This window comes from Typopeltis vanoorti, chromosome 10, assembly GCF_054136105.1.
Source record: "Typopeltis vanoorti isolate ZY-2024b chromosome 10, IOZ_Tvanoo_1.0, whole genome shotgun sequence".
Taxonomy (NCBI): Eukaryota; Metazoa; Arthropoda; class Arachnida; order Uropygi; family Thelyphonidae; genus Typopeltis; species Typopeltis vanoorti.
This window is the reverse complement of record NC_143558.1, coordinates 41,411,604-41,439,419: the sequence shown is the minus strand read 5'-3', so window position 1 is coordinate 41,439,419 and position 27,816 is coordinate 41,411,604. Positions and strand designations below refer to the sequence as shown.

The following is a 27,816-nucleotide window of genomic DNA, read 5'->3' as shown; positions in this document are numbered from 1 at the left end:
ATATCATTCAGAAATATTAAACAGCTTAAAGCAACAAGCCATCCCAACAAAGTATATATCTAATTATCAAAAACTGTATATCAAAACTCAACAGCCAGTATGAAGCTAGAACTTCAGGGAAAGGAATTTGATATTGAGAAAGAAGTAAGACAAGGAGATTCTATATCACCCAAACTATTTTCTGCTACATTAAAGTTAGGAATCTTGTGGGAAAACAATGGAATTAACAACAGTGAGAAAAATCTCAATCACTTATGCTTTGCAGATGACATTGTTCTTTTAGCAAAAAAAAAAAAAAGCAGCTCTGGAATGCTAGCAAAGGTTGGTCGATTGGTAGAGCCTCTGCTACTAATGGCTCATGCAAAAAAGCAAGTTTGAGCACGATTAGTAGTTGAAAGGGGGGGTTCAATCGTTCGATGCTGTTGGCGCGCACACGCTCTCTCTCAACGAGTCTTTGGACTCCCCTGGAGGTGTCGCATAATAATAATAATAATAATAATAATAAATGACCTTGATAGAGAAAGGAAGGAAAAAAATTTAAACATTAATCTAAGTAAACCAGTAAACCAAACTAATGACAAATTTAGGACAAGCCAAACTAAAATTAACAGATTATCATACTGAAATTGTGGAGGACTATATTTAGCTTGGTCAATTAGTCAGTTTTAGGGAGAAAAACAAGATAAATAAGAAGAATCATACAAAGGGAACAAAACATTTTGGTGGTGTAAAGATTACTTGTTAGTAGATTTAGCTATATGCTTAATAAAAAAAGTTCTTTAATATATGCATTGTTCAGTTTTTACCTAGGGGAGCGAGACATGGATGACAACTAAAAAACAAGAAGACAGGTTGCAGGCCCAAAGAACACAGAGAAGAATGCTCCACATAACAAAAAACGGATAGAATAAGAAATGCTAGAGTTAGCGAGATGACTGGTTGGCTGAAGTAGAAGATTGTGAAGTGTCGTAAAGCATGTAAGTGGAGATAGGCTGGCCATATTAGTAGACTGCCAGATGAAAGGTGGACAAAATTAAGCACTGAATGGATACCAAAAGAAGGAAAGATTGTCAAAGAACAAGATGGAGGGATGATCTACAAAGATTTAACATGAGATGGACATGAGAACTGGAAAGTCAAAGGAGAAAATCAAAGAGGCCTGTATCCAGAAGTGGATGGAAAGAGACTAAAGAAAAAGTTGAATATCATCCACTTCAGCTGCCTTACCACATGTAAGGCAGCTGAAGTGGATGATATTCAACTTTTGTGAAGAGGTATAAAAAGCTATCAAGGCTATTGATAGCTTATACCTCAAGTATTGCTATGTTTGTCTGATTACATTCCTCTTAAATATTTTGAGGATAGAATATGATGAATCAAGATTAGCAGGACTCCCACCCATAATCTTTATTCATCATATTCTATCCTTTTCCTTTCCCCCCTAAAAATACTATCTTTCAGCTTCTTCCCAAAGAATTCACAGCCCACCCTTGAAACCCCCCAGGTTTTAAATTCACATGCCTTTGTTTTATACAAAATTCTCCCACATCTTTCTATTTCCACATCCACCCCCCCCCCCTTGTCATACTTCAGCAGTGGCTATATAAATGCGTTTACCACTATACGCCTGATGCTGCTCCAAAAGAGAGAACTAAGGATGTTCTTGGTTGTCTTTCAATAATGTTGGACATTGGTTATGTCCAACATTATTCCTTCCTTCCTTATATTCTTCATGTATGTCTTTAAAATACCAATAATGCCCTAAAAAAATCGAGTAAAAAGCCAATGACATCATAAAAAAGGGGTACTCCTAAAGAAAAATAGGCAAAATAGCCATTAAAATCAATATTAATTTAGAGGAATAACAGGAAAAATTTTCCAGAAATAATATCTATTAAAATAATTAATTTTCAACTGAAGCTAAAAATCAAACCCATGGTATAAACTTCTCCACCCTTTAAAATCACTGAAAAAATCTGCTTGTAAGTTTACTAGACTTCTTCTAGAACAATGTATTTTATGAATGCAAAAACTGAGTGATGCTTATTTATGTTTGGAAACAAGTATACATGATGTAATATAATAAGTCATTTCCTTAAAGAAATTGATCAGGTTTTTGGTTGGTTTGGATTTACAGCCAAAGCAACTCAGGCTGTGAGGCCAGTATATTGTTTCTGTTAAAAGTGTGTTTTTCTGATCGTTTCCTGTTAGGATGAAAAACCCACATTTCTGGGAAGAAAATCCCTGTTATCTAGATATACAGCAGGGTATCCCCCCTCACAGGAACTTGGGTTATTCATCTTGCAAAACAGACAAACTGGCCAGAAGTATAACCCGAGTTCTTGTGAGGGAATATTAACACACAAAAAAACACTAGTCTCAATGACTGAGTTTGCTTAGGCTATAAATCCAAAACCACCAAACAACACTGGCTGTTATAATGCCAGTGTATAATCATACCATTAGCAAATCCTGATGAATTTCACAAGAGAATTCCAGAAATAAAGACTAGAATAAGAAAGATCATTCCACCATATCTGAAATATTTTAAGGCCTTCATTAAAAGAAATTAGAAATGTATAATTACTACTGCATCAAGCACATTACAAAAATTAAAAGACAACTTTCAGATATGTACAATATTATATTTTTATAATAAGTGATGAAAAAAAACTTGCATATTAATGATTTAAAATTATTTAAGATGCTAAATAAATTTTTAATCCTGGTCACTGCAGAGCACAAGAAATAACAGAAGTCTTAACTCAAGCTTCCATTCTAAATTCTTAACAAAAATCACTTAAATAATATAATCCTCTCAATTCTATCTTTTGGAAACCAGAATAGACAGTGACCACCACCCTGTTGTGTCATTAACACACAACTGTTTTGATCAGCCATTACATTTATCTTTTAAATACTCATAATGCCAACCCAACTATATTCTGGTCTTCCTGAATCTTTTTTTTTTCCCCCTAGCTATTTCTGAACACTTGTTTCACCTCCTCTTTCATCTCCAATTTTGTTTAATTGATCACACCATAAGAAAAGCTTTTATTGATCACACCATTTTTCAATATGGTTCTACCATTCAAGCCATCTGTTCATACTCCCAATTGTCATGATAACTAATTGCTTCATCCACTGGTCCAACAGATGTAGCAGATCAAATCTCTCCATTTCTTTCTACCTTTCCATATTCCTTCTTCTTCAATGTTGTTCCAAGCTTTCTTTTTTTTTCTCAATCTTATCTGGTATCAGCACTTTCTGTGGTATTCCTCAACTTTCCTTTCATATGTTTTTCATGGTATTCTTTCTAAACTGATTTGTATCATACATCCAAATCACTTCAAGCAAGAGTTCAAAGCATTTATTCAACATTTTCTAGTTCCAAACACATTCCCAATATCTTCTTCTTCTTCTTCTTTTTTTTTTAACCTTTCCTTGTTTTTGCCAACATTGTCTTCATGGTAAGATGGTATTGGCAAAACCTTCATTTTTTGTATGTATCTGCTGCATAAGACAAAATGAACAAAAACTAACTTCAGTGGGACCTCAATGTACTAAAGTAGACCACTTATAATAATATTAATGGTCTCTATTTGCTTTCTAACCCAATTTACTAACACATGGTAAAACTGATTTGAACACTATCTTATATAATATTTGCTTGGTCTGTTGGATGATTTCTCTCTGGTTCCATATTAATTAATTTAACTGATCTTCTGACTATATACCAGTCTTACTTATTCTATTAAGTATTTCTACAGCAGACACTATTTAGTGAGCCCCTAATGACCAGAAACAGTTTGTTATAGGAAATTCAGGGAAAAATACTACCCCCGCCTCACACAATTCATTTGCATGAATTGTGAGAGAAACATAAAGGAAATGGCAGAAGAGAGAGAGAACAAAAGAAATTGTGAGAAACAAAAAGGTAATCACGTGAATTAAAACAAAGTGATTAGAAGCAAAATACAAGAAATCAAAAGAAGCAAAAGGAAATTGTGAAAAACAAAGGAAATCATGATAAGCAGAACAAAAGAAATGGTGGAAAATCTTTCATTGACAACAGAACATCAAGGATTGGCAGGAATCATACATAAAGCACACAACTGATAACATGAAAAGCACTATTTATAAATGCAAATAGCTGTTTGCCTTTTCTTGATACATTAGTCACTTGACTTTCAGATGGTTCATTATCGTTTTCCATTTATAGAAAGCCAACACACACACACACACACACACACACACACACACACACACACACACACACACACACACACACACACACACACACACAGAGAGAGAGAGAGAGAGAGGAAGATATCTAAATAAACATTCACATCATCCAGCCCAACAGTATGGTATTCTAATAACATTTATAAAGAGCTAGGGATTATTTGTCTTAATGATACAGCTCTTTCCACAGGACTATCTTCACCATCCTTTCTTGGCTGATGACTACAACTCCTACAAAACAGTTACACTACTATATGGTCCTCCCACCTTCCCCTCCTCAAACAACCCAACAAAATGCCTATTCCTAATATTATTATTATTATTTGATGCCTCCAGGGAGTCCAAGGACTCATCGAGGGAGGGCACTTGCTATACAACTCCATCTCCACCATTCAATCACCAACTGACTGCAACTACACCAATGCCATCTACTGCCGATCACCACTGGTATTCCACAGACAATCACAAACATCCATGTCCATGGCAGGATTCGAACCCACAGCCTTTTTTGGCTAGAGAGCAGATGCACTATCCACTCTGCCAACCAAGCCGAGTGGATAGTGCATATCTGAAGTACATCTGAAAAGCTAATCAAAATACTAATAAAACCTTCACACCACATGTCAAATTAGCAACTCTGATTAGCTCTCCTACAGACAAACTGCATCCTCTAGCATATCCTGGAATATATGAAGTTTCCTGCGAATGTGACTTATCCTGCTATAGACAGACGGAAGGATCTGTTAACATCCACTTTAAAGAACATTAGCCTAAATTTTGGGAGAGTTAAAATCAACTCCTACACAATTATAATACTAGTTTTTTTTGCATTTGAGGGTGCCAAATTAAGACTTCAGATCTGTCCATTACTATTCAAATTGTTTCACTTACTCACTGTCACATGTAAATTGTAACATGTTTTGCTCTGAAGATATGGTTTGAAATATGAAATATAAGACGGTTAATAAACATCTTTTTATGATTTAGTTTGTTTGGTGTTGTAAAACTGTTAAAATAAGTTATAAATAAACAATTTTAAGTTAGAAGCATTGAATTCCAAATTTTTTTGTGGGAGAAGAGGTTCATGTAACTAGTTTCTACTAACTAGGAAAATATATCAATCAAATTCTTGATATATATACCCTGGAGAAGGGAGGTACAGAATATTATGGCAATATTATGATATAATAACTGGTTGTAGTATCCTTATGTATGACTATGTAGTTGAGTGTGTTATTTTATTGATATATTTGTAGTGTGTATGATAGATAAAAGGGTTATTCATGGTGCCAATGTGAATGAGAACTATGGAATCCAAGACATTGTTGTTCTTGGGGATTTGACATCGAAGATTTTGTGAAATATAGTGTGAGTGCCATGTATTCATTGCCAAGAGAAAATTAACTGTGGTATGAGACAGTGGAGAGAGAGAGAGAGACGTATGTGTTTTACAAGCCAGAAATGAGACCTGTCGGAAGCAAGAAAATGAAGTAGCAGAAGTTAAAGCTGAAAGCTATGAAACTGCAAGCGTTGGGGTGAATGGAGGTCTGGATATAAATTATGGTAAAAGAAACATGAAAGAGTATAAACAAGGTGATTGAAAGTAGTGGTAAGATAGTGAAACCAATGACTGTAAGATAATGAGTATGATAGGTAACAAGGATGAGAGTGTCACTGACCTGGTAGAGATAGCAAAGAGTAGTCAGAAAGTAATTCAAGATATGAAAGCAGCTGCAGAATGAAATGAGGATATTAACAGATATGTATGGAAGGGAGAGGAAGGCTGGGGGGGGGACGGCAGTGTGAAAAAGGTGTTCAGTGATTTCAGAACGACTGTGTATAAGGATTCAATTATTAGAGGTGTGGTAAATGAGTAGCTGCATAAGGTTTGCTTACCAGGGTAAGATTGAACAGAGTGATTAAAGCACTAGATGTGAGGAAGAAGTAAGTAAGAGTTGGTAATGGTAGAAAGCACAAATGATCTGGATGGCAATAAGGAGAATGTAAGGATGGATATCAGGAAGTTGTTGAGGAGAGTAAAAGATAAGTGTGGTAAGAAAGGTAATCAAGCATGTTGCTCAGGTATGATAGTGAGTAGATGAGATGGCAAGTGAGGATTATGAATGGAATGCTAGCTGAGATGATGTGAAGAGAAAAGAATTCATTTTGTGAACATATGGGATGAAGTGACAGATGGAACTGTATAAAAGAGATGGACTACACTTGAATGGATCTGCCATGAGTCAGCTGGAGAAACTGTTGCTGCAAGAAAGAAAGAAAGAGTGATGAGCGAATGAAAGACCTGAGGAAGCTGGAGATGGTATTATGATGTGGAAAAGCAGATAAGTAGGGTATGAGAGCTTATGAATGCAGAGGCAAGTGGCATGAGTGAAAAGAATGAAAGAAAAGGAACACAAGACAAAACAGGGAAATGGGGAAGGTTGGGATGGATAGGAAGATACTGCATGAGAAGAGTGGATAATGGATACAGGAGCAGATTTGTGTGGGTACAAAAAGGATTGGGATGACCAGGGGGGTGGTCATCCCAGTGCTTTTGATGGTATTATGATGCTCCACATCATAATACCATCTCCAGCTTCTCGGGGCTTCTATTCATTTCGCTCATCACTCTCTTGCTTGGGAAACAAACAGTCTGAGGAGAGAAGTAAGATCAGTGTTGATAGAGACAAAGATATTGGCAGGGTCACATATGAGGAGTGAAGATGCTTGTTACAGAACCAGAAATAAACTAGTATGTATATTTACAAATGCTAGAAGTATTCAAAATAAAGAAAATGAAATCATAGCAATAATAGAATATAATCACCCAAAAGTTTTTGGAATAAGTGCGACATGAGGCTAGCTACTAGGAAAAGGGTGATCATTATAGATCAGAGGTTCTCAAACTTTTTAAATTTTGTACCATTTAAATAAGAATCAAAAAATATATGTACCACCATAAAATACAGTTTCAAAATAAATATTAAATATGAAAACCCTTATGACACGCTAATGAGACTTTGCATCCGAAAATTCACATAAAACTGCAATAAAATTTATTTGTTACAATACTAAAATACTACTCGTTACAATATTAAAATATATTTTTCTGAACATTTATTTAAATATTTTGTGTAAAAATTGTACCACCAAAAATAACGTAATGTACCATTAGTGGTACATGTACCACAGTTTGAGAAACGATGTTATAGATGATTTCAATTATGGAAATATAGACTGGAATGAAGAGACAGCATCTGAGGGCAAAAAGAATGAATTTGAGGTTTTGAGGGACAACAACCTTAGGCAGTACCTAACAGATGGTACACATGGATCAAGGGATATGGATTTGATTATCTCATCAGAGGATGTTATTTTAAAATCAGGTGTTGAAGTAGTCACTCTCCATTTGGTGAGAGTGACTATAAAATGATTACTTGACTGGTCGCCAGCCATATGAGGACTTCTGTGAGAAAGGATATATGAGGAAATATAAGGCTGGTTACTAATTATATGAAGAGCCAAAAGGCTTCAATTCGGCAACATGAATTTATTTAAATTAAGGGATATTACATCCCATATTGTTTCATAGCCGAATATAGATAGAAACTATATAAAGTTCGGCGAGTCCAAGCGTAAGGTGGGTGTGAAATGGACGAGTGAAGAGGCAATTTGGAAGAGGGCATTATGGAGACAGCATAAGATGAGTAGTGGTAACAGTTGTTGCACAAGGAATGCATTTGGCTTCATCAGCTAGCTAATGAAGCCAAAAGGAATCTTAGAAAGTTTTTTTTTTTTTTTTAATGTAGCCATTAGAAGAAAGAATGATTTATGGAAGGAGATAACACTGGTTGGAGAAAATGGCAGAATGATAACCACTGATTAGGATATAGTAGAGATGTTAAATGAACAGCTCATAATGGTATTTCATTCTTGTGAAAGTAACATCATGCAGAACTTGAAAGTAGTGGGAAGGGAGGAAGAACAACTGCTGATGAGTGAGCAGGAGATGTATGAAGAATTGAGCAAACTTGATGTCAATAAAGCTTGATGGTATTATCACTGTATATCTGAGAGAATGTTCTAGGATTTAATAGCTTTAACTTACCTCTTTGAATCTTAAAGATTTGCCCAGATTACAATAAGTGGAAGGAGGGCAAAGTTCCACTTCATAAAGGAGGGTGATAAGACTAAGTCTTCAAATGACAGACCAGTCTGTTTGTCTGGAGTTGTTGTAAAGGTAGTAGAGGCTAGTGAGGACCAAGATTCAGAACTGAGTTGATAACAATAACATTCTCTTTGATGGATAGCATGGGTATGCTAAAAGAGGGTCATGTTTTAGCAATCTACCTACTAAAACAAATGACAGGTGCAATGGATAAAGGAGAAGCATACATAGTAGTATATTCAGATTTTGCTAAGGCCTTTGATAGAATGCCACATGACAAGCTGGTATATAAACTGGAACAAATGGGATTGGATAATAATTAGTGCACTGTATTAGAGATTGGCTGTCTGATAAGTATTAGCAAGTTTTATACAAAAGAGTGATATTCCAGAGGAGGAAGGTCAACAGGGGTGTGCCTGGACAGATTAATTTGTACATAAATGATATTGGAAAGAGCTTGAATGTGATATACAGTTGTTCGCTGATGATGCAAAGTTGGGAAGAAGTATGAGGAGTACAATGGATGTTGTAGCCTTGCAAGAGGACTTGAATAGATTTTCTGAATGAGCAAATGAATGGGCTACCCAGTTCATGTTGCAAAGTGAGGTTAAAGCTTGGGAAGCACAAATGGGATGCAGAGTATAGGACTGGTGAGGATATCTTAGAGGAGGTGGAGGAGATGAGGAATCTGGGGGTGTTTGGTGATTAAGAACCTGAACTTTTGGGGATATTTGGTAAAACTGAGTAGAGCACAGTGCATTATGGGAATGATGCAGAGAACAGTGACATGTAGTAGTAAGGATGTTATGATTCCATTGTGTAAGGCTTTGATCAGACGATATATGGATTACCATGCAGATTTGGTCACTGGGTTTTCAAAAGAATGAAGAGGTATTGGAACAGGATCAGAGATGACTAACGTGGTTCCTAGTCTGGAATTTGAGCATGAAGACAGATTGAGGAAATGCAAATTGCAGTCTGGTGGATAGAAGGAAGAGGATGGGGAGAACATGACTGAGACATAAGTTGGTAAGGGATTATTACATCCTTGGAAGCTGCATAAGGAGGATGAGAACAAGGAGGTGAGGAGAAGGTTTTTGAATGGAAAGTTGTGGATAATTGGAATGCATTGCTTGGAAGTGCGGTGAGTGTGGAGACAGTGAATGCATTGAAGTCACAATACAATGAACTGCGTGTGATGGCAGACTTCCTGTAATGAGTTATTGACTCCATGGAGGTCTAATAATATTTAATAATATTATTACAGAAGAAATACTTTATTACTAACTTCCCATCAACAATATAAATTCCAATTAGTGTGCTATCTGTTAGGACTCCAGTATTGTCAGATCTTATATACTGACCTTCAAAGAACTTCTTACGATAACAACCTGCCTGGATCTTGCTCTTCCAATGGGTCTTTTCTCATATCCTGGCAACAAATACATTTTGTCAAATCCTTCACATTCTTGTTAAGAATGATTATACCACCTTAGATTAGAAATGCACACACACATTGAATGCTATAAATGTCAAGTTCCTTCCTTGCATCCAACTTTTTAATGATTCTGCCAATGATACCGACTGTTCACTACACTAACTTTTTTTTTTTTTTTTTTTTTTTTTTTTTTTTTTTTTTTTTACAAAACTCATATTTAATGTCATATTTCCTAAATATCTAATGTAAATGTAACTAAAACAAACTAAATATAACTGAACCAACTGGGCACAGCTATTATATGCAATTCAAAAGGATATATGTAGTAGATGAATGATCCTGGCAAGGCCATCCAGGACAACTATCTTGCAGAAGAAGAGACCAAACCAGTGCACGAATACTAGAATTCCCCTCCCTCCTGAATGTCTACATGTAACATCACATAGCATACAGAGCAATTTTCTATATTCTGGACCACTCCCAATGGTAGTGGTCGAGAATATATAAAACACTCAGGAGAAGTAGAGCAAAAAATATGGGAGAAAGAGAATAGATGAAAAGGCCAGTAAAAGCAATGGACAGTTCCCTCCACCACATAAGGAGGAACACCTCAAGAAGTCCATCATGTCAAAGAAGTCTTAGATACTATTATTCTTTTAAGCATAGTGCCATACTGTGGCCAGAAAATTCCCTGTAAACATTTTTGACGTTGGAAAATTCATTGTAAACATTTACGGCATAAGACATTTTCACTGTAAAAAATTAAACTAACAATCTGCTGACCTTACCAACCAACCAATCAGTTAGAGGAAGGTAATTTCTTTAAAATTAAGCTTTCTTTCTAAGCATCAAATTTAAATAACAACACTTCATATCTGATGCCATATTTAGCAAATTTGTCTCACAATATTAGAGACTGAGGCAAAAGAAAGGCCAAGCACCCCCTGCCCCCATCCCAACTGGAAGAAGTGGATATATAATTCCAGGTGAGTATAAATTTCTAAACAAATGGTGAGCAGTTTTTATTATACGATAGTGGTGAAGATGATGAAGAGAGAATTTTAGTGTTTGGTACACAAGCTGGATTAGATGACCTTGAAAATAATAAGGATTGGGCATGTGATGGTACTTTTAAATGCAGCCCATATATATATATATATAATCAATTATTCATCTACATATAAATACCAGGAAGTATTAGCATTCCACGTCTTTTTGCTTTGCTTTCTGGCAAATCTGAATTAACTTACAGCATATTATTCAAGGGGTTCATCATTAGATCCCGAAACATTAATGGTTGGCTTCAAGAAAGTAACTACCAACACTTTTTCTAACATATTTACATCAACAACTATAACAGGTTGTTTATTTCATATGACATAAAATAGTTGACATTGGTTTAAAGTTACACTATCAAACAGACGCTGCATTCAACATGAAAATTAAATGCTTCACAGCATTAGCATTTCTTCCAGTGGGTGATGTAATTGATGGATTTGTTGAATTGACTGATGATTATGATTTGCCCTAAAAATTTGCATCTTACTTTGAAACCCACCATATAGGAGAAGAACGGGTCCGCAGCTTGCAAAAGCAAAGAATGGAGCCAACATTCTGTATAGAATGATTTCACAATGCAATGCAAAGCTCCATTACCAACATGCATCCAAGTATCTGGAAACTCATAGTTAACTTGATGAGGGAAGAGAGTTTAGTGAAGAAGAAAAAGGGTAATACAGATCGAGGAGACATAGCAGAAATTAAGTATAACGATGATAATACAAGACTTCAGGGGCAAGTGCTTTGACACAATTCACAGCATCAAGTTAATTATTTACGCAGCACCTCTTTTAACTTGAACAATTTTTAAATGATTTCATTGTTATTTATCACTGACATTCACCTTAATAAAGATTTGCCTTTTTAATGATTTTAAAATACTCTTTATCATTCAGTGATTATGTTAAAAAATTATGGCAAATTTTCCTAGAACCATTCCATGACTCACTATGTCGTGTACATGGTTGGTACGTTCCATGAAAATGCTGTGCTAAATAAAAACGTGTTAATGAGTTAAGGAGAAAACTTAACTCATCTAAAGGCTTTCAAAATTATCATCACATACTCTGGTATTTCCTAAATATCTAAAACTAAACTCAACTAAAAAAACTAAATATAAATGAACCAAAAGTAATAATAAAAATTATTTTTTTAAAGATTTTGTTCAAATATATAAAAATGTTATTTTTAGAAAAAGCAGAATACGAGGTGTGGCTATTAAATAACGAGACTGGTTGCAAAAATGTGGTTTATTATTATAATTATACAACTTAATTGTTATCCCCTTCAACATACTCCCCTCCTCTATCTATACATCGTTTCACACGAATTTTCCACTGTTTGAAGCAGTGTTACAGGTCATTGGGTGTTACTGCTTCAGTAGTGTTGCTGTTTTCTCCTTTACCTCATCCACTGACTGAATATGGATGTGGATTTCAACTTTGGAAAAAGGTAAAAGTCACATGGAGCTAAGTCCAGTGAGTAAGGCGGACGGTCCAACACTGGGATTTTCTTATCAGCCAGATACTGCTTTACAGACAGTGTACTGTGGGCTGGAGCATTGTCCTGATGGAGAATCCAAGCGTTGTTCCTTCCACAGATCAGGTCTCTTCTTCCTCACTCGTTCTCTCAGCTTGACCAGAACCTCAAGGTAATAATGTTGGTTAATTGTCTGATCCTCTGGTACCCATTCAACCATTACCATGGCATTGATATATATATATATATATATATAAAAGGTAAGCATTGCCTTCAGTTTTAACTTGCTTATTCTTCCTTTTTTTCATTCTTAGTGACGTGGGAGTTTTCCAGTGCATTGATTGTCTCTGTTTCTGGATCGTACTGGAAAATCTACGTCTCATCACATGTGATGATCTTCTCCTGCAAGTCTGACTCTGCTGTCAGCTGGACGTGCAGTGGACAAGGTAAAGGAGAAAATGGCAGCATTACTGAAGCAGATAACACCTGATGACTTGCAGCACTGCTTCCAACAATGGAAAATTCGTATGTAACAGTGTATAGTTAGAGGAGAGGAATATATTGAAGCTGATAACAATTAAGTTGTACAATTGTAATAATAAACCACATTTTGCAACCATCTCGTTATTTAATAGCATCTTGTATAACATGGAAAAACAATTTTCATTTTCATGCTTAGCATATTTGCATTACTTGATAGTTATGACTAGACAAATGACAGTTATAGCCCTTCAAATTGAATTCTCCTTCCTTCCCACATGTTGTTCACTTTTGGGCATTAAGTACAAGTAGTCAGTTCTTTCTAATCAGTCTCATGCCAACCTAAAGGGCACTTCATGCATTTCATTATAAAAATTCTTGCTGTTTGGCAAGTGTAAATTAATTATAGGTATTATTTCTGGGAAAATTCCAATGTTACTCCTCTAAGAAAGTGTTATTTTTACGGCCTATTTTTGTTTAGGAGTGCCCCTTTTATAACGTCATTGGCTTTTTATTTAAATTTTAGGGCATTACTGATGTTGTATATAGACAGATATATGAAGAATATATAAGAGAAATAATTCGGACATACCTTTGTAGGATGTTGCTGGCTGTCTTCTTATTCAGCGGCATCCCAGCACGTGGCAATATACATTCATCTGCTGTTAAAGGAAGGAAGGAAGATTGAAAGGAAGGGGAGGTAGAGAGATGTGGGAGAATTATTGGTGAGGCAAGGGATATGTGAACTTCCTGAAAAACCCAGGTTTTTTTTTGAATATTATTAAAGGTGAGCAGAGAATACTTTGGGAATGGGGTGAAAATAGAAATTTTGGGGAAGGATATGATGAGAGTAACAGGATGCGAGCCATTTCAATGGTGCATCATCTTTGGAGCTCATGGGGGAAGTGGAGGCTATGGCGGCTTGGTGTTTCTGTCTTTGGTATATCTGTGTTGTTTCCTATTCTTCGGAGTCATGATCTAATTTTTATGTTATGGAGCTTCCAACTCTCATAGATTATGTAGGGCCAGTGGATGTTTATTGTCACATTTTATGGCTATCATTTCCGCTATTCTAAGCACTGTCTTGTTTTCTTGTATATCAATTTAGGAGTGCCCCTTTTTATGATGTCATTAGCGTTTTTATTCAAATTTTAGGACATTACTGATGAATATGAGCTCTAAGGACAATGCACTGTCAAAACAGCTCACACTCCGTTACTCCCATCCCTGATCTTATCCCATCATATCCTTTCCCTTCCCCAAAAATTTTTATTTTCACCGACAAGGCCATAATAATTGATATACAAGAAAATGAGACAATGCTTAGAATATTGGAAACGATAGCCATAAAATGTGACAAACTCTATAACCATTCACCGGCCCTACATAATCTCTGAGAGTTGGAAGTTCCATAACATAAAAATTAGGTCACAACTCCAACCAATAGGAAACCCAGATACACCAAGCCAGCATGACCCTCCACTTCCCCCGTGAGCTCCAAAGACGACACATTGTCAAAACGGCTCACACCCCGTTATTCCAACTCCTGATCTTATCCCATCATATCCTTCCCCTTCCACAAAAATTTCTATTTTCACTCCCCTCCCAAAGTATTCTTTAATAATATAAAAAAAAACCCAGGTTTTTTAAAAAGTTCACATACCCTTTGCCTCACCAATAATTCTCTCACATCTCTCTCTCTGTAATCCCCCACATTTTCTAATCCCCCCCTCCTTTCAATCTTCCTTCCTTCCTTTAACAGCAGATGAATGTATATCACCACACGATGGGATGCTGCTGAATAAGAAGACAGCCAGCAACATCCTACAAAGGTATTGTCTGAATTATTCCTCTTATATATTCTTCATATATTTGTCTATATAAAACATCAGTAATGTCCTAAAATTTGAGTAAAAAAGCAAATGACATTATAAAAAGGGGCACTCTTAAACAAAAATAGGCTAAATAGCCATAGAAATAGTAAATTAATTATGTTCATATAACCGATACAGGAATTCCTCACTTTACAAGGTTAAAATGTCCCATGAAAATGCAATGCTAAATGAAGATGTGTTAACTGAACATAACATACAACGAATAAAAAACTTAACTCATCAAAGGACTTTCAAACTCTTTGCTAATTTTGAAAGTTCATAATAACCATATTATCCTTTATGATTATACTTTGCCAGTATAACCATAAAGGATAATAAAATGTTTTTAAAAGATTTGAAAATAATAAAATGTATTTAAAAGAAAACAAGAAACATTTGAACAAGGTACTTCGCATTAACTTTTGTTTCTTTTTCCTTTGTGTACATCGTACTGCTTTGCCTAATTCAAGAAACTTGCACACTGCAATCAAGATTACAGTCAATATCCATAAGATCTTGTTTTAAAGTTTCAATAGCTTGAAACATTGATTCCAATTCTTTAAAAATAATATCCTTCACTGGTTCATTTTCTTCTGTATCAGAATAATTCTTGAACATTTACTGAATGACACAAAAGTATTCCCTTATTCAGTTTGAATTCGCTTGCAATTTTTGCTTTATCACCACATTTTCAAGTTGTATTAATTAAATTCATGTTTTTGCTCTAAAGTGATAACTTTGCTTCTTTTTTTTTTTATCATTAGCAAATTGCTAATTTGCTGTTCTTTTTACCACAGCGAATGTTGATGGATAGTTTAATATAAAGAAATGTTTTTATAAGGCAAATAGTATACGGCAGTAGGCAATTAGTCAATACATATTATGAACACCTCCTGGAGCCAAGACTATCAATGATATACAGTATGCATATTCACAATCTGGTACGAATTTGCATGCATAATTTTGAAATTATAAACCAACTCTTAGCAAAAACACCATAAATTAGTTTACAGCAAATTGTAGTTGTTCATGTCAGAGCTCTGCTTCTGCATGTTTCATTGATGGTATATTATGTCTGTTCCATGTAAGGAAACATTCATGTTTCCAACATACAGTGTACAGGATGATAAGTTTAAATGTTTTCTATTAAATTTTATTTGCGAACTGCCTTAATTAGTGAAAATCTTTTATAACTTGAAATTCAGATTTCAAGTTATATATAAAACTTTATTTGCTTCTGAAAATTTACTTTACATAAATTATATGGTTTCTGCACCCAATTAGCATTATTAACACTGCTTCAATGTATTTTCTGTGACTGAATATTAGACAATATTAGAACAATGCATTTAGTTATATAATGCATTTTGGTGCCATAATGAAACTGTTTTGCTTGTGTATGCAGTATATAGATTCTACAGGAGGTGAGGTGTTTTTCCATATACACTCGGGTCTCTTTTTATGCGGTAGATACATTCCACAGAAAACCGCATATAAAAAATCACACAAAAAAGACCTAACTTATGTTGAAAAATTAGGGATGCGTTCCATACTTTTCTAAAACCGCATAAAACCGAAGCAATGGATTAAAATAAACCTAAAATAGCATAAAACAAGTTTATAAAAATTCAGGAAAATAAGAATGCCTAAATTTGTTTTAAAGCTTTATTCGTTTAATTTTATTGAAAAGTAACAATTTTTTTACATTTTATCATCAGAATTATCGTCTCGTGGTTCACTGGACATCGGATGCCATATGGTCACTCTGCTCCTCAGTGATGTGCCACACCAGCCAGGCAAAGTGGTCCTTTGTATGATTATCTGTAGGCTACAACTCTCTCAAGATGAGTCACTCCAGACACCGCATTCATCCATCACACTGATGGTATACTCTTACTCTTTTTCCAGAGATTATACCTTCTATTACTGTTTCCAGAAGTCCTCTTACCTTTCTTTCTTTCAATGTGTGCATATTATTTCAAGCTTTCTTCTGTCAATACCCTTAAGTAGTCTTAAATTTCTATTGATCCTTTCTAGAAATGATCAATCTGTCCCCTTTCAGGTACATGAGATCCTCAACAGTCTCCTGTAACACTACATCTCAAAAACTCCTTTTCCCACCATACTTCTTTAGGTTCCAACTTTCACATCTATATGTCACTAGTGAAACAGCAGCTAAATCAAGAATCTCAGCTTTGTTCTTGTTGATGTCTAAAATAGAAGGATGGGGGGCTAAGTCTCTGACCATTATTTTAGCCATTTATAATCTTCTAATGTCTTCTGAACAGCAATTCTTTATACTTGTGATAAGTACATGAATTTTGCTGACTCTTTCTCAATTATTTCTCCATTAAATTAAGGTACACTTATTTCTCAGGAGCTTCCATGTGTATATTTTCCTTTGAGAACCATAATCTCTGTCATGCTAAGGTTGAGTTTAAGTCATCTGCTCTTGATGATCTCATCAACTCTTTCAAGAATTTGTCCTAGTTCTTCCTCATCATTACAAAGGAGTACTGTATCATCAGCATACCTCAGATTACTGATCCATCCGCTGCCTGTCCTAATTCCTGTCTCTATTAGTTTAGTCGTTCATGTGACTAAATGAATAGTTTTAAAGTTACTGCATATCTTCCTTCTTGAGCAGTAGTATGAAAACTGACATCTTCCAGTCTGTAGGTTATGATCCTGTCTCGCATTTCCTTGTAATGAAATTTATGAAACACTTTTATCCCTCCATCCCATAGCCTCATAGTTAAGCTGTTTAACTACTCTTTCAACCCCATAGTTAAGTGGAGGAGATTCAAAATCGGGATTTTCCTGGTGCAAGGGCTCTTCGATATTTATTATTCTCTGCTTCCAGTTCTTCACAGTACTCTTTCCGTCTGTTTTTGATTTACAGTTCTTCTATTAGTAATGCTCGACATAATATAATTAAACATTAACTGATAGCAAATAAATGAACTTAGTTAAGAATGCTGATTCAATTACATAGAATCAATGACAAAATTTTCTTCTTTAATTCATTCATAAAGTATAATGGTTCTATGAACACTGAATGAGACATTCATATTTTGATCAGTATTACTTAACACTCAAATATTCAGAATACGATCAAATTTACCTCATTAAAGATGGATATATTTTTTAGCATCTACCAAGCTCCTATGGACTCCTTTTATTTTATTATGACATATTCTTAGAAATGGTTGAGCACAATATGGAGAAGAGAGAGGTAAATTAGAAATTAGAAGGAAGTTATCTTACCTCTTCTAAACCTTGCAACTGTTCTAAATTTGCTTCAAGACTTTTCTTTTTAACTGATAAATCTTCTTTTTGTTTTTCTGCCTGTCAAATAATAATAAAAAGTAATTAACAAATGTATAACAAAACATTTACAAAGTGCAGATGTAAACAGTTCCAATCTGATATTATAATACTTGAGATATTCAATTTAATTATTCATTACTTAAATCTACAAGTCAATAATCTATGAAAACCAACAGACAAACCTAAAACACAGAAATATTATGGAAATTCAGAGTTTGGATAAACAAAGCACAGAAAGTCTCTGACATAAAGCAAAGATCAAGAATGTTAGTGAAACTGTCAGTACGCAGAAGGAAGAAGTGAAAGAATTTGTTTTGACAGGCACAAAGGTAAGGTAAGAAAGCATATGTCTTACCTTCAAGAGGTAAGACATATGCAATAGAAGGATATGAAAGAGATGTTGAAAGTAGGTAGCGAAAATCAAGCGTAAGGAAGAAAAGATGAAGTTTTCTCTGTTGTATGATAGGACAGAGTTGAGAAGGACCATGAATTGATTGATTTGCATTTTTACAGCACAAGGACAGCTAAGACCATATACTGCACCATGACACAGGTTATAACAGGTATTCATAGTTATAATGATAAAGAATCTGTACAAAAATAGACTATCTATATATTCAAGGTACTACTTACTTCCAAATTTTTATGAAATGATAACATAAGCTAAATTATTATTAAAACTTTAATAACTGCCTATATTGTGACAATGTTACATTGCCATCTTCAGGGAACACAAAAAAATGATATGTGCAAACAGGCACTCACACTAATTGCATGATGTTTTTAAATTTTTATAAAGAATTAATTTATTCAAACAAATTTGATTATACATTTATTGAATTGGATATAAAAGGTATTGATACAAACACAGATTGATAAGAAAATAACTATATATTAATTTGAAAGCTAATATTTCGCTGGTATTATATCCAGCATCTTCAGAGCACACAAACAAAGTTTGTTACAAATGCGAGACAACCACAATTCAGTGTAACAGTGGGGCTAGTATAAGTAATTGCAGTGTGCAACACAAGACTAAAGTCCTAATATGGCACCATCTAAGTTAAAAAAAAAAAAACAGTAGTCCAAAGTTTTGAAAAAAATATAGTAGTCCAAAATAGTAGTCCTTGAAGCAACACTTATCTGTTCGTCTAAGGACAGATTCACTCTTTTATCACATCCGGGAGTCTATGAAGTGCCCTGTTCTTGTCATAGAGCCTACTATAGACAGACAAGAAGAATTGTATCTGCCTCAGCGAACACAAAAAATATATCTAGCACTTTTGCTATGGCAAGTCCGGTCTGGCAGACCATTCTTTGGACACTCCAGCACACAGGATCAATTGGAAAAAAACAAAAGTATTGCACAGAAGCTTCTACAAGTCAGAGAGATTGTTCCTGGAATCAACAGAAGCCATAAAACATACTACAAACCTTAACAAGTATGGCTGTATAAATATACCAAAGATTTGGGAGACAGTCATCCTAAGACCAAATTAATATTTATTTATTTTAATTTTATTTTTTTCAAAACTTGGGACTACTGTTTTTTTTTTTTTTAAACTTAGGTGGCGTCGTATTAGGACTTTAGTCTTGTGTTGCACGCTGCAATTACTTATACTAGCCCCACTTTTACACCGAATTGTGGTTGTCTCGCATTTGTAACAAACTTTGTGTGCTCTGAAGATGCTAGATATAATACCAGCAATATATTAGCTTTTAAGTTAATAAATAGTTATTTTCTTATCAATCTGTGTTCGCATCAATACCGTTTAAATCCAATTCAACATGTGTGACAAACACAATCCTATCTACACATTTGATTATACATTTGTTTATGTGTAGATACTAATAAAATATATGTACAAGAAACGTATATTTTATGTATCACATTTTATGATCGTACAAGATACCTTGTAGATACATTTTATTTGATTTCTCTGATTTGGCCAGAAAAGTCTTGGAAGGCATTCGCTTGCAAAAAGGCAGGTTTCATCGACATTAAATATTTGTTGGTCACAATGCTCCCCTCGTCCACAATTTCTTCAAAATTTCAGGATAATTTGCAGCCACCTCCTTATCTGCACATGCAGCTTCACCTGTTGATTAGAACATTATGTAGGATATTTGCCTTCTTTTTTGAAATGCTCAAACCACCCAGCACTAGCATGGAATTCTTCTTCTTTTCTTTCTTTGATAGCCCTTTCTTTCAAGATTGCAAAGACACTTAATGCTTTTGGATTTAACAAGGTCAGTGCTTAGCAGGATCCGTTTTTGGTTACAATCTTCAATCCATGTAGAAAGAAATATCTCTAATTCAATCATTATAATACTTTGATTTCAAGTGGTCTGCATGCATGATGAACTTGAAGCAGCCTTACCTTTCTCTTTGTATTCAGTAGCTTTGCTTAAAATTGCTCTTATAGTTGATTCACCCATTTTTGTGTTCTTGTACTATCTTTGCTCTGGACTTGCCTTGTTCATTTTTCTTTATTATTTAAAGTTTTTCTTCCAATGAGATTACTTTTCAAATGATTTTCACACATCCACTTTTTTGCTCACTAATTCTTTTACTCACGATGAAAGGTTGGGAAAATACTTGAAAATAAAAAAAGTAAAACAATTGCAAAGGAGGCACGAGATATGATCATTGAATGCTATGTAATTAGCAGACAACATAAATTTTGGCAGTAAATTTGGAACACAGTGTACATGGAAATAGTGTAGTATGCAATTAAAAAATAACTTTGTAAAATGTTTTTAATTGGTAACTAAATTATTTCATCCTGGTGAGTGATTTTTTAAAATAGTTAGCCATAAAAAATGCATAGATATAAAATTTTTAAAATCTGTAACATTTATTTTTAAGACGTATATAGGTGCACTAATTGAATTTGGGTATAGAAAAAAAATGCACTAATCGGAGGTGCAATCAAGGGATTGCTGTAAAGAAGCAAGCTCTTGTCTCTTTACTTTTAGATCAGTCTACCTACCTCCCTATAGAATATGATCCCACCAGTACACTCCATAGGCTCCTTAAGATGGTTACTTCTTGGCCCGTAGAAGTGATTAACAGACTAAAATCTTTTGACTCTAGACCCCCTCCCCTGTCCCAGACATAAGAACTACCAAAAATCCATAAGCAAAATGTACCATTACATCCCATTATGGATGGCACTGATTCCCCCACATATAAATTAGCCAAACATTTAGCCAAAGCACTCACACAATATACTGACAACACACCTTCACAAACAAAAAACTCAGTCCACTTTAAAGCCAGTATAGAAAACCTCGCAATTCAACACACTGACATAATGGTCAGTTTTGATGTCTCCACCTTATTCAATTGTCCCACTTAAAGATACCTTAGACCTCATTCAATCCAAATTTCCTCCCGATATCTCAACGCTATTTCAGTTCACCATGAACTGAGGCTATTTCAGGAGAAATATTCCATTCTCTCCATTCCTGGCCAACTTCTTTATGGAGACTTTTGAAGAAAAACTTATATCATCAGGAGTGAGGTCATCTATTAATTGATTAAAAAAATCCAGAAAGAATAATTACACATTTAATATATTTCACAAACTTCACCAGTCTTATGCATGTGTTTTTCCACTCTGTGTACTAGACTGTTGAAGTTTGTGAAAAATATTGAATGTGTAATAATTCTCTCTAGATTTTATTATTATTAATTCAAGATCTTGTGCCTTTGGTGGTGTAAGTCTGACTTATGAAACTTATGAAGTGTTATTGTTAGTTTAATGAAACTAGTTCTCATTATTAAATATGTGGTCTCTATACCATGAGTCCAAGGAACAGCTACAAAAACACAGAAATATCAGACCTCAGTTAATATGCAAGATGTTTCCAACCATATTTTATTGGCTATGGTGGTATGGAATTTTAGACCTCTTTCAATATAGTAGATAAAATCTAATTTGTTGACTGACCTTGATGCAGTGTCATAGTTTAGGCCTTTATTAAGAAGCAAATCCTCATTGTTCAAGTTATGGATAGATAGGTTGACAACTTGGCTTGTTCCAAATGACTTGTTCTATAATTTGGTTTTCTACTTTAATTTTTAACTTTGGAGTTTATTAATGGTATTGATTCACAACATGAGAATAATAAAAAAATAATAATTAACATATTTGCTGATATTTTGCTCGTATTATATCCAGCAGCTTCAAAGCACAAAAACCATTTGTCACAGTCGAAACAGCACTATTTAGTTAACAGTGGGACCAGTTTAAAAATTGTAATGGACAACAAAAACTAAAGTCCTAATTGACACTATCTATTGTGGGAAAAAGAGAAAAAAACAAGCATTAATTGGATCTTAAAATGAATGGTCTCTTAAGTCAAAAGAATAATCTAACATATAATATTAAACCCCTAAATCATAATCTAAGTTTTAAAACTAACAAAGACATCATTATTATCAAAGTCAACAAAGGTAATGTTATTTATTTTGAGAAAAAGTTTACTCTGAAAAATGAACCCACTGGTATCTGGCAACAGTGCATACCAAATGGCCAATTGCAATCCAACAAACTAAATTAAAAAGAAAACAACAAATTTACTTAAATCTATATCATGTGGCTGAAAGAAACCATTAAGGAGCTGTTAACCGCAGTGTGCTGCATATATAAAATTTGCCGTCTTCCTAAAATACATAAAAATAACACACTACAGTGGCAGATAGTGGAAGGAATTGACATCCTTGAATTCAAGGAATTGGTAGCTCATTCCTTATATAAAAAATTCAACATTTCATAAATAAAATAAGAAATGTCAACACTTAACAACGAAGATTTTTTAGTCAGCTCTGATATAACTGATCATTCATGAATGTGAAAAGGGCAGTTAATACTAATTCTATGTGAAGTCAAGACTCGAGTGGCAGAACATGTCCTAGTATACCTTCACAAATGGTTAAATGAAGAAAGACAGCTGTGCAACAGTTACAGAACTATAATAGATTTAGTTTAATCCTTTATCCCAGTGAGAGCAAACAAAGTTTGCGCCTGAAAATATCTTCAGGACTAAATATAGTGTTGTACTATCTTATCCAGTAAGTAGTACAACACCAAGGCAACTCGTGGCAAAGGTGGAGCAAGCTACCAGGGTCTTCTAAACCCAGTGTCTCCCATAATGCAAAACACATTTCCTATGTGGATATGTATACTGTTATGCATTAAAGGGATTGGCCATCTACCCAGACTAGTTTCGACCTTTATTGAGGTCTCTTCAGTGGGAGCCAGGCCCAGAGCTGGAGATACCAAGCAGAAGCAGTAGCAAGTCATCTGTGCCTATGGGAGTTGCCAAAAGGTTTATCACCTTTTTTAAAAATTACTCTGGATTTAGAGAAAGATGTTGAAAATTTATTTATCACTAGGTTAGACTATAATAGATTTAGTTTAATCCTTTATCCCAGTGAGAGCAAACAAAGTTTGCGCCTGAAAATATCTTCAGGACTAAATATAGTGTTGTACTATCTTATCCAGTAAGTAGTACAACACCAAGGCAACTCGTGGCAAAGGTGGAGCAAGCTACCAGGGTCTTCTAAACCCAGTGTCTCCCATAATGCAAAACACATTTCCTATGTGGATATGTATACTGTTATGCATTAAAGGGATTGGCCATCTACCCAGACTAGTTTCGACCTTTATTGAGGTCTCTTCAGTGGGAGCCAGGCCCAGAGCTGGGCCTGGCTCCCACTGAAGAGACCTCAATAAAGGTCGAAACTAGTCTGGGTAGATGGCCAATCCCTTTAATGCATAACAGTATACATATCCACATAGGAAATGTGTTTTGCATTATGGGAGACACTGGGTTTAGAAGACCCTGGTAGCTTGCTCCACCTTTGCCACGAGTTGCCTTGGTGTTGTACTACTTACTGGATAAGATAGTACAACACTATATTTAGTCCTGAAGATATTTTCAGGCGCAAACTTTGTTTGCTCTCACTGGGATAAAGGATTAAACTAAATCTATTATAGTCTAACCTAGTGATAAATAAATTTTCAACATCTTTCTCTAAATCCAGAGTAATTTTTAAAAAAGGTGATAAACCTTTTGGCAACTCCCATAGGCACAGATGACTTGCTACTGCTTCTGCTTGGTATCTCCAGCTCTGGGCCTGGCTCCCACTGAAGAGACCTCAATAAAGGTCGAAACTAGTCTGGGTAGATGGCCAATCCCTTTAATGCATAACAGTATACATATCCACATAGGAAATGTGTTTTGCATTATGGGAGACACTGGGTTTAGAAGACCCTGGTAGCTTGCTCCACCTTTGCCACGAGTTGCCTTGGTGTTGTACTACTTACTGGATAAGATAGTACAACACTATATTTAGTCCTGAAGATATTTTCAGGCGCAAACTTTGTTTGCTCTCACTGGGATAAAGGATTAAACTAAATCTATTATAGTCTAACCTAGTGATAAATAAATTTTCAACAGTTACAGAACTGAAAGACTATTTTCAGAATCAACTAGAGTGCCTCAGCATCAACTGAGGTACTCCACTAACTTCAAAAATAATCATCATCATCATAAAATTCCTAACATGTACCCTCAAAGGGCGTAGAGGATATGAGAGTAATACATGAAAAATTTACATCATCACTAACTACCTATCTACAATTTTCCTCCAAATCAATCTGTTACCTGTCAAGATTTAAGCCTTATCAGATCTTATATTTCTGTCTTCTAAGGCACTTTTTACCATATCAATCCAACTATACCTTGGTCTTCCTCTGGGTCATTTTCATGCCAACCTGGCGAAGACACTTGTTTTGTTAATCTTTCCTCTCCTATTCTGTTTAAGTGATCATACCACCTGAGATTAGCTCTGCTAACACATTCCTGGATGCTAACAATGTGAAATTCTTTCCTAAATCCTCATTTTTAATATGATATTGCCATTGACGCCATCTGTTCATGCCCCTAGTCTTTCTCAGGACTATCATGTCTGTGGTCTGTAGTCCTGTCAAGTGTAGTCCTTTATTTCTAACCTAGCTCTCAGATTTGTAAGTTAAAATTGGTTTGCACTCTGTCTTGTATACAGCTAATTTAGCCATTTGACTAATTTCTCTCTTATTCCATATAAATTTATTCAGTTGACTTCCTACCATACCAGCTTTGTTGATTCTGTTGCATATTTCCATATTTAATTTACCATCTTCACTAAAAATCATAGCAGTAGCTGAAATGTATTACATGGTCTATAAGTTGTCCATTCACAATGCCATTGATATTTTCAATGATTCTGCCTATTATCATTGTCTTTGCCTTGTTATTGCTGACCTTCATACTATATCTATTACAACAGTTATTCAATTTAGTCAGGGAATCTTGCAAACTTGTAGCGGATTTATTTAGAAGTATAACATCATCTGCATAAAGTAAAGAGCTGAGATTAACATTTACAATTTTGATATAAGGTTTAATACCACTTTCCTTCATAAATGTGATCCATACATATAATGTACATCCTTGTGTGATATCAGATTTAACATTAAACCATCTTCCTGTATTTCTTTCAATTCAAACTGCTGACTTATAACTCAAAGACTAAGTATTGCTTGATATAACGTCTCACTGACAACCATAGCGTTTTGAATAGCTTCTCTCTTGGCACCTTGTCATATGCCTTTTCCAGATCTACAAAACTTAAATACAGATCTTTGTTATATTCCCATGATATCTGAACTATTTCGTGTAAAGTAAAAATCTGATCCTGACAACCTCTATTTGGCCTGAATCCAGGTTGTTCTTCACCAAGCTTTTCTTCCACAACCCTTCTCAACAGTTTCTCAAGTATACTAGCATAAATCTTATTAAGAATATTCAGTAGAGAAATACCTCTGTAATTCTCATATTCAGTTTTATTTCACTTTTTATAAATGGGTACTATGAGAGCTCTACTCCAATATCATCTGGAATTCGTCCCTCTGAACTATGCAGTGCAGCCAGGGTGAAAATTTTATACCTCCATACTTGAACATTACTGGTTGAATATTATCTACTATAGCTGCTTTTCCACAATTCAGGCTTTTGATGGCTTTTTTCTACTTCAAGTATGGATATGTATTCCTGATTGGATGCCTAGTTAGGGTCTTTTACCACTGTGCTGTCACTGACTGTTTCATTTGGAAATTTTTCAAAGTAATTATGAGAGCAATACTTCAAGAATTTTTTTTTTTTTTTTTACCAGTTTTCATGTCATCTTTATTGTCTTTAATTCCTTTTACAGCACTCTTTCCTCCATTTCTGAGCTTCTTCACCAACCTCCAGAATATCTTGCCAAGTTCTTGATATTTATTTTCTATGTTCTCACAAAGATGGGTGCCTCAAGGTCCGCAGCCTTTAAAGGAATGCGAAGAACTGACCAGGGCTTCTGACCTAATGTCCAATCCTCACCTTCTCGTGGTACACCCTGTTGGGTATCTATCTGGATACTGAACGAATGAGGATGGACTGGCAATTTCGGATTTAGCAGACTAAATTGTATTCTTATTGGCTAAAACCGAAATACAAAATGATGGTACAACATGACAAAATTTCATGCCGGCTGGGGCGTTGCTCGGTTAAACAAGAGCCCCCGTTGTTTTCGCCAGGGAACCAGGGTGAACAGCGAAAAGTCACCTACTGAAATAAATCTGAAAACACACCCCAACTCAACATCACCAGAGTTAAAGATCAGTACTATCAACATAAGAAGCCTGAATGGCAAAGAAATGAAGCTAGCTGAGGAATTATATATACCAGATCGACATAATAAGGGTGACTGAAACAAAAAAGACAAAAACTGGGGAGATCTTTCTGAGCAATAAATACAAAATGTTATATTCAGGCAATGACAATCAAGGAAAAGTAGGATTAGCCATAGTATTCAACACTAAATACGAGGCTAATCTTATTGAATGGCAAGCAGTCTCAAGTAGAGTTATGTGGGCAAATATCAGAATGGGGAACTGGACAATGAGACTCATTTGCACGTATGGTCCCACAGAAGGTTCTACTAAGGTAGAAGTGAAGGAATTTTTTGAGGCTTTAGAGAAAGCAACTGACACAAGCTTCAATGAAAAGAGAAAAGTTGGTCCTTGTTGGGGATGTAAATAGCAGAGTAGGAAATGATTGTCAGACATGCAAAAATATTTTGGAAAAAATTTGGAGAAAAGAACAAAGCTAATAATAATGGCAAATACCTGTTGGATTTCTGCTCAGGACATGGACTGGTTATTACTAACACCATGTTCCAACATAAAAATGTACACAAATTCACATGGAGAGAAGAGTCGAGGAATAAGAAAAGTCTCATTGACTATGTTATTGTTGATAGTGATGTTTTCTCCCTGGTGCAGGACACCAGAGTGTACAGAGGATTTGAAATTGGAAATGATCACTATTTAGTCTTGAGCAAGACAAAATTGAATTTCATATTGAAAAGAATAACAACATATAAGAAAGTTTTAAAGCGAATAAAAGATGAGCAGCTCTCAGATGTGAACTGTAGACTAAAATACACAAAGATTATTGAAGAAAAAATTAAAGCGTTCGAGAACAGGAACCAAACTTTAGAGATTCAGTGGCAAGCCTTGAAGAAATCCTTGACTGATTCAGCCAAAGAGGCATGTGGTGAGGTTGTCTGCAAGGATAGAAAAATCAGAACACCATGGTCGACACAGGAAGCTAAAGAGGCAGTGAAGGAAAAGAAGAAAGCATATCAA

The 27,816-nt window shown here is 35.0% G+C and overlaps 1 protein-coding gene across 4 annotated transcripts in view; it reads right to left on the bottom strand.

Moving 5' to 3' along the window:
* LOC150102363 (uncharacterized) overlaps positions 1–27,816 on the bottom strand; it is a 445,051-nt gene that overhangs the window by 176,129 nt on the left and 241,106 nt on the right. For all 4 annotated transcript variants that reach the window (XM_090398788.1, XM_090398787.1, XM_090398791.1 and 1 more), the window contains exon 14: positions 18,011–18,091. In XM_090398788.1, the coding sequence (XP_090254914.1) occupies positions 18,011–18,091 (81 nt within the window). The remainder of the gene's footprint in view (positions 1–18,010; positions 18,092–27,816) is intronic.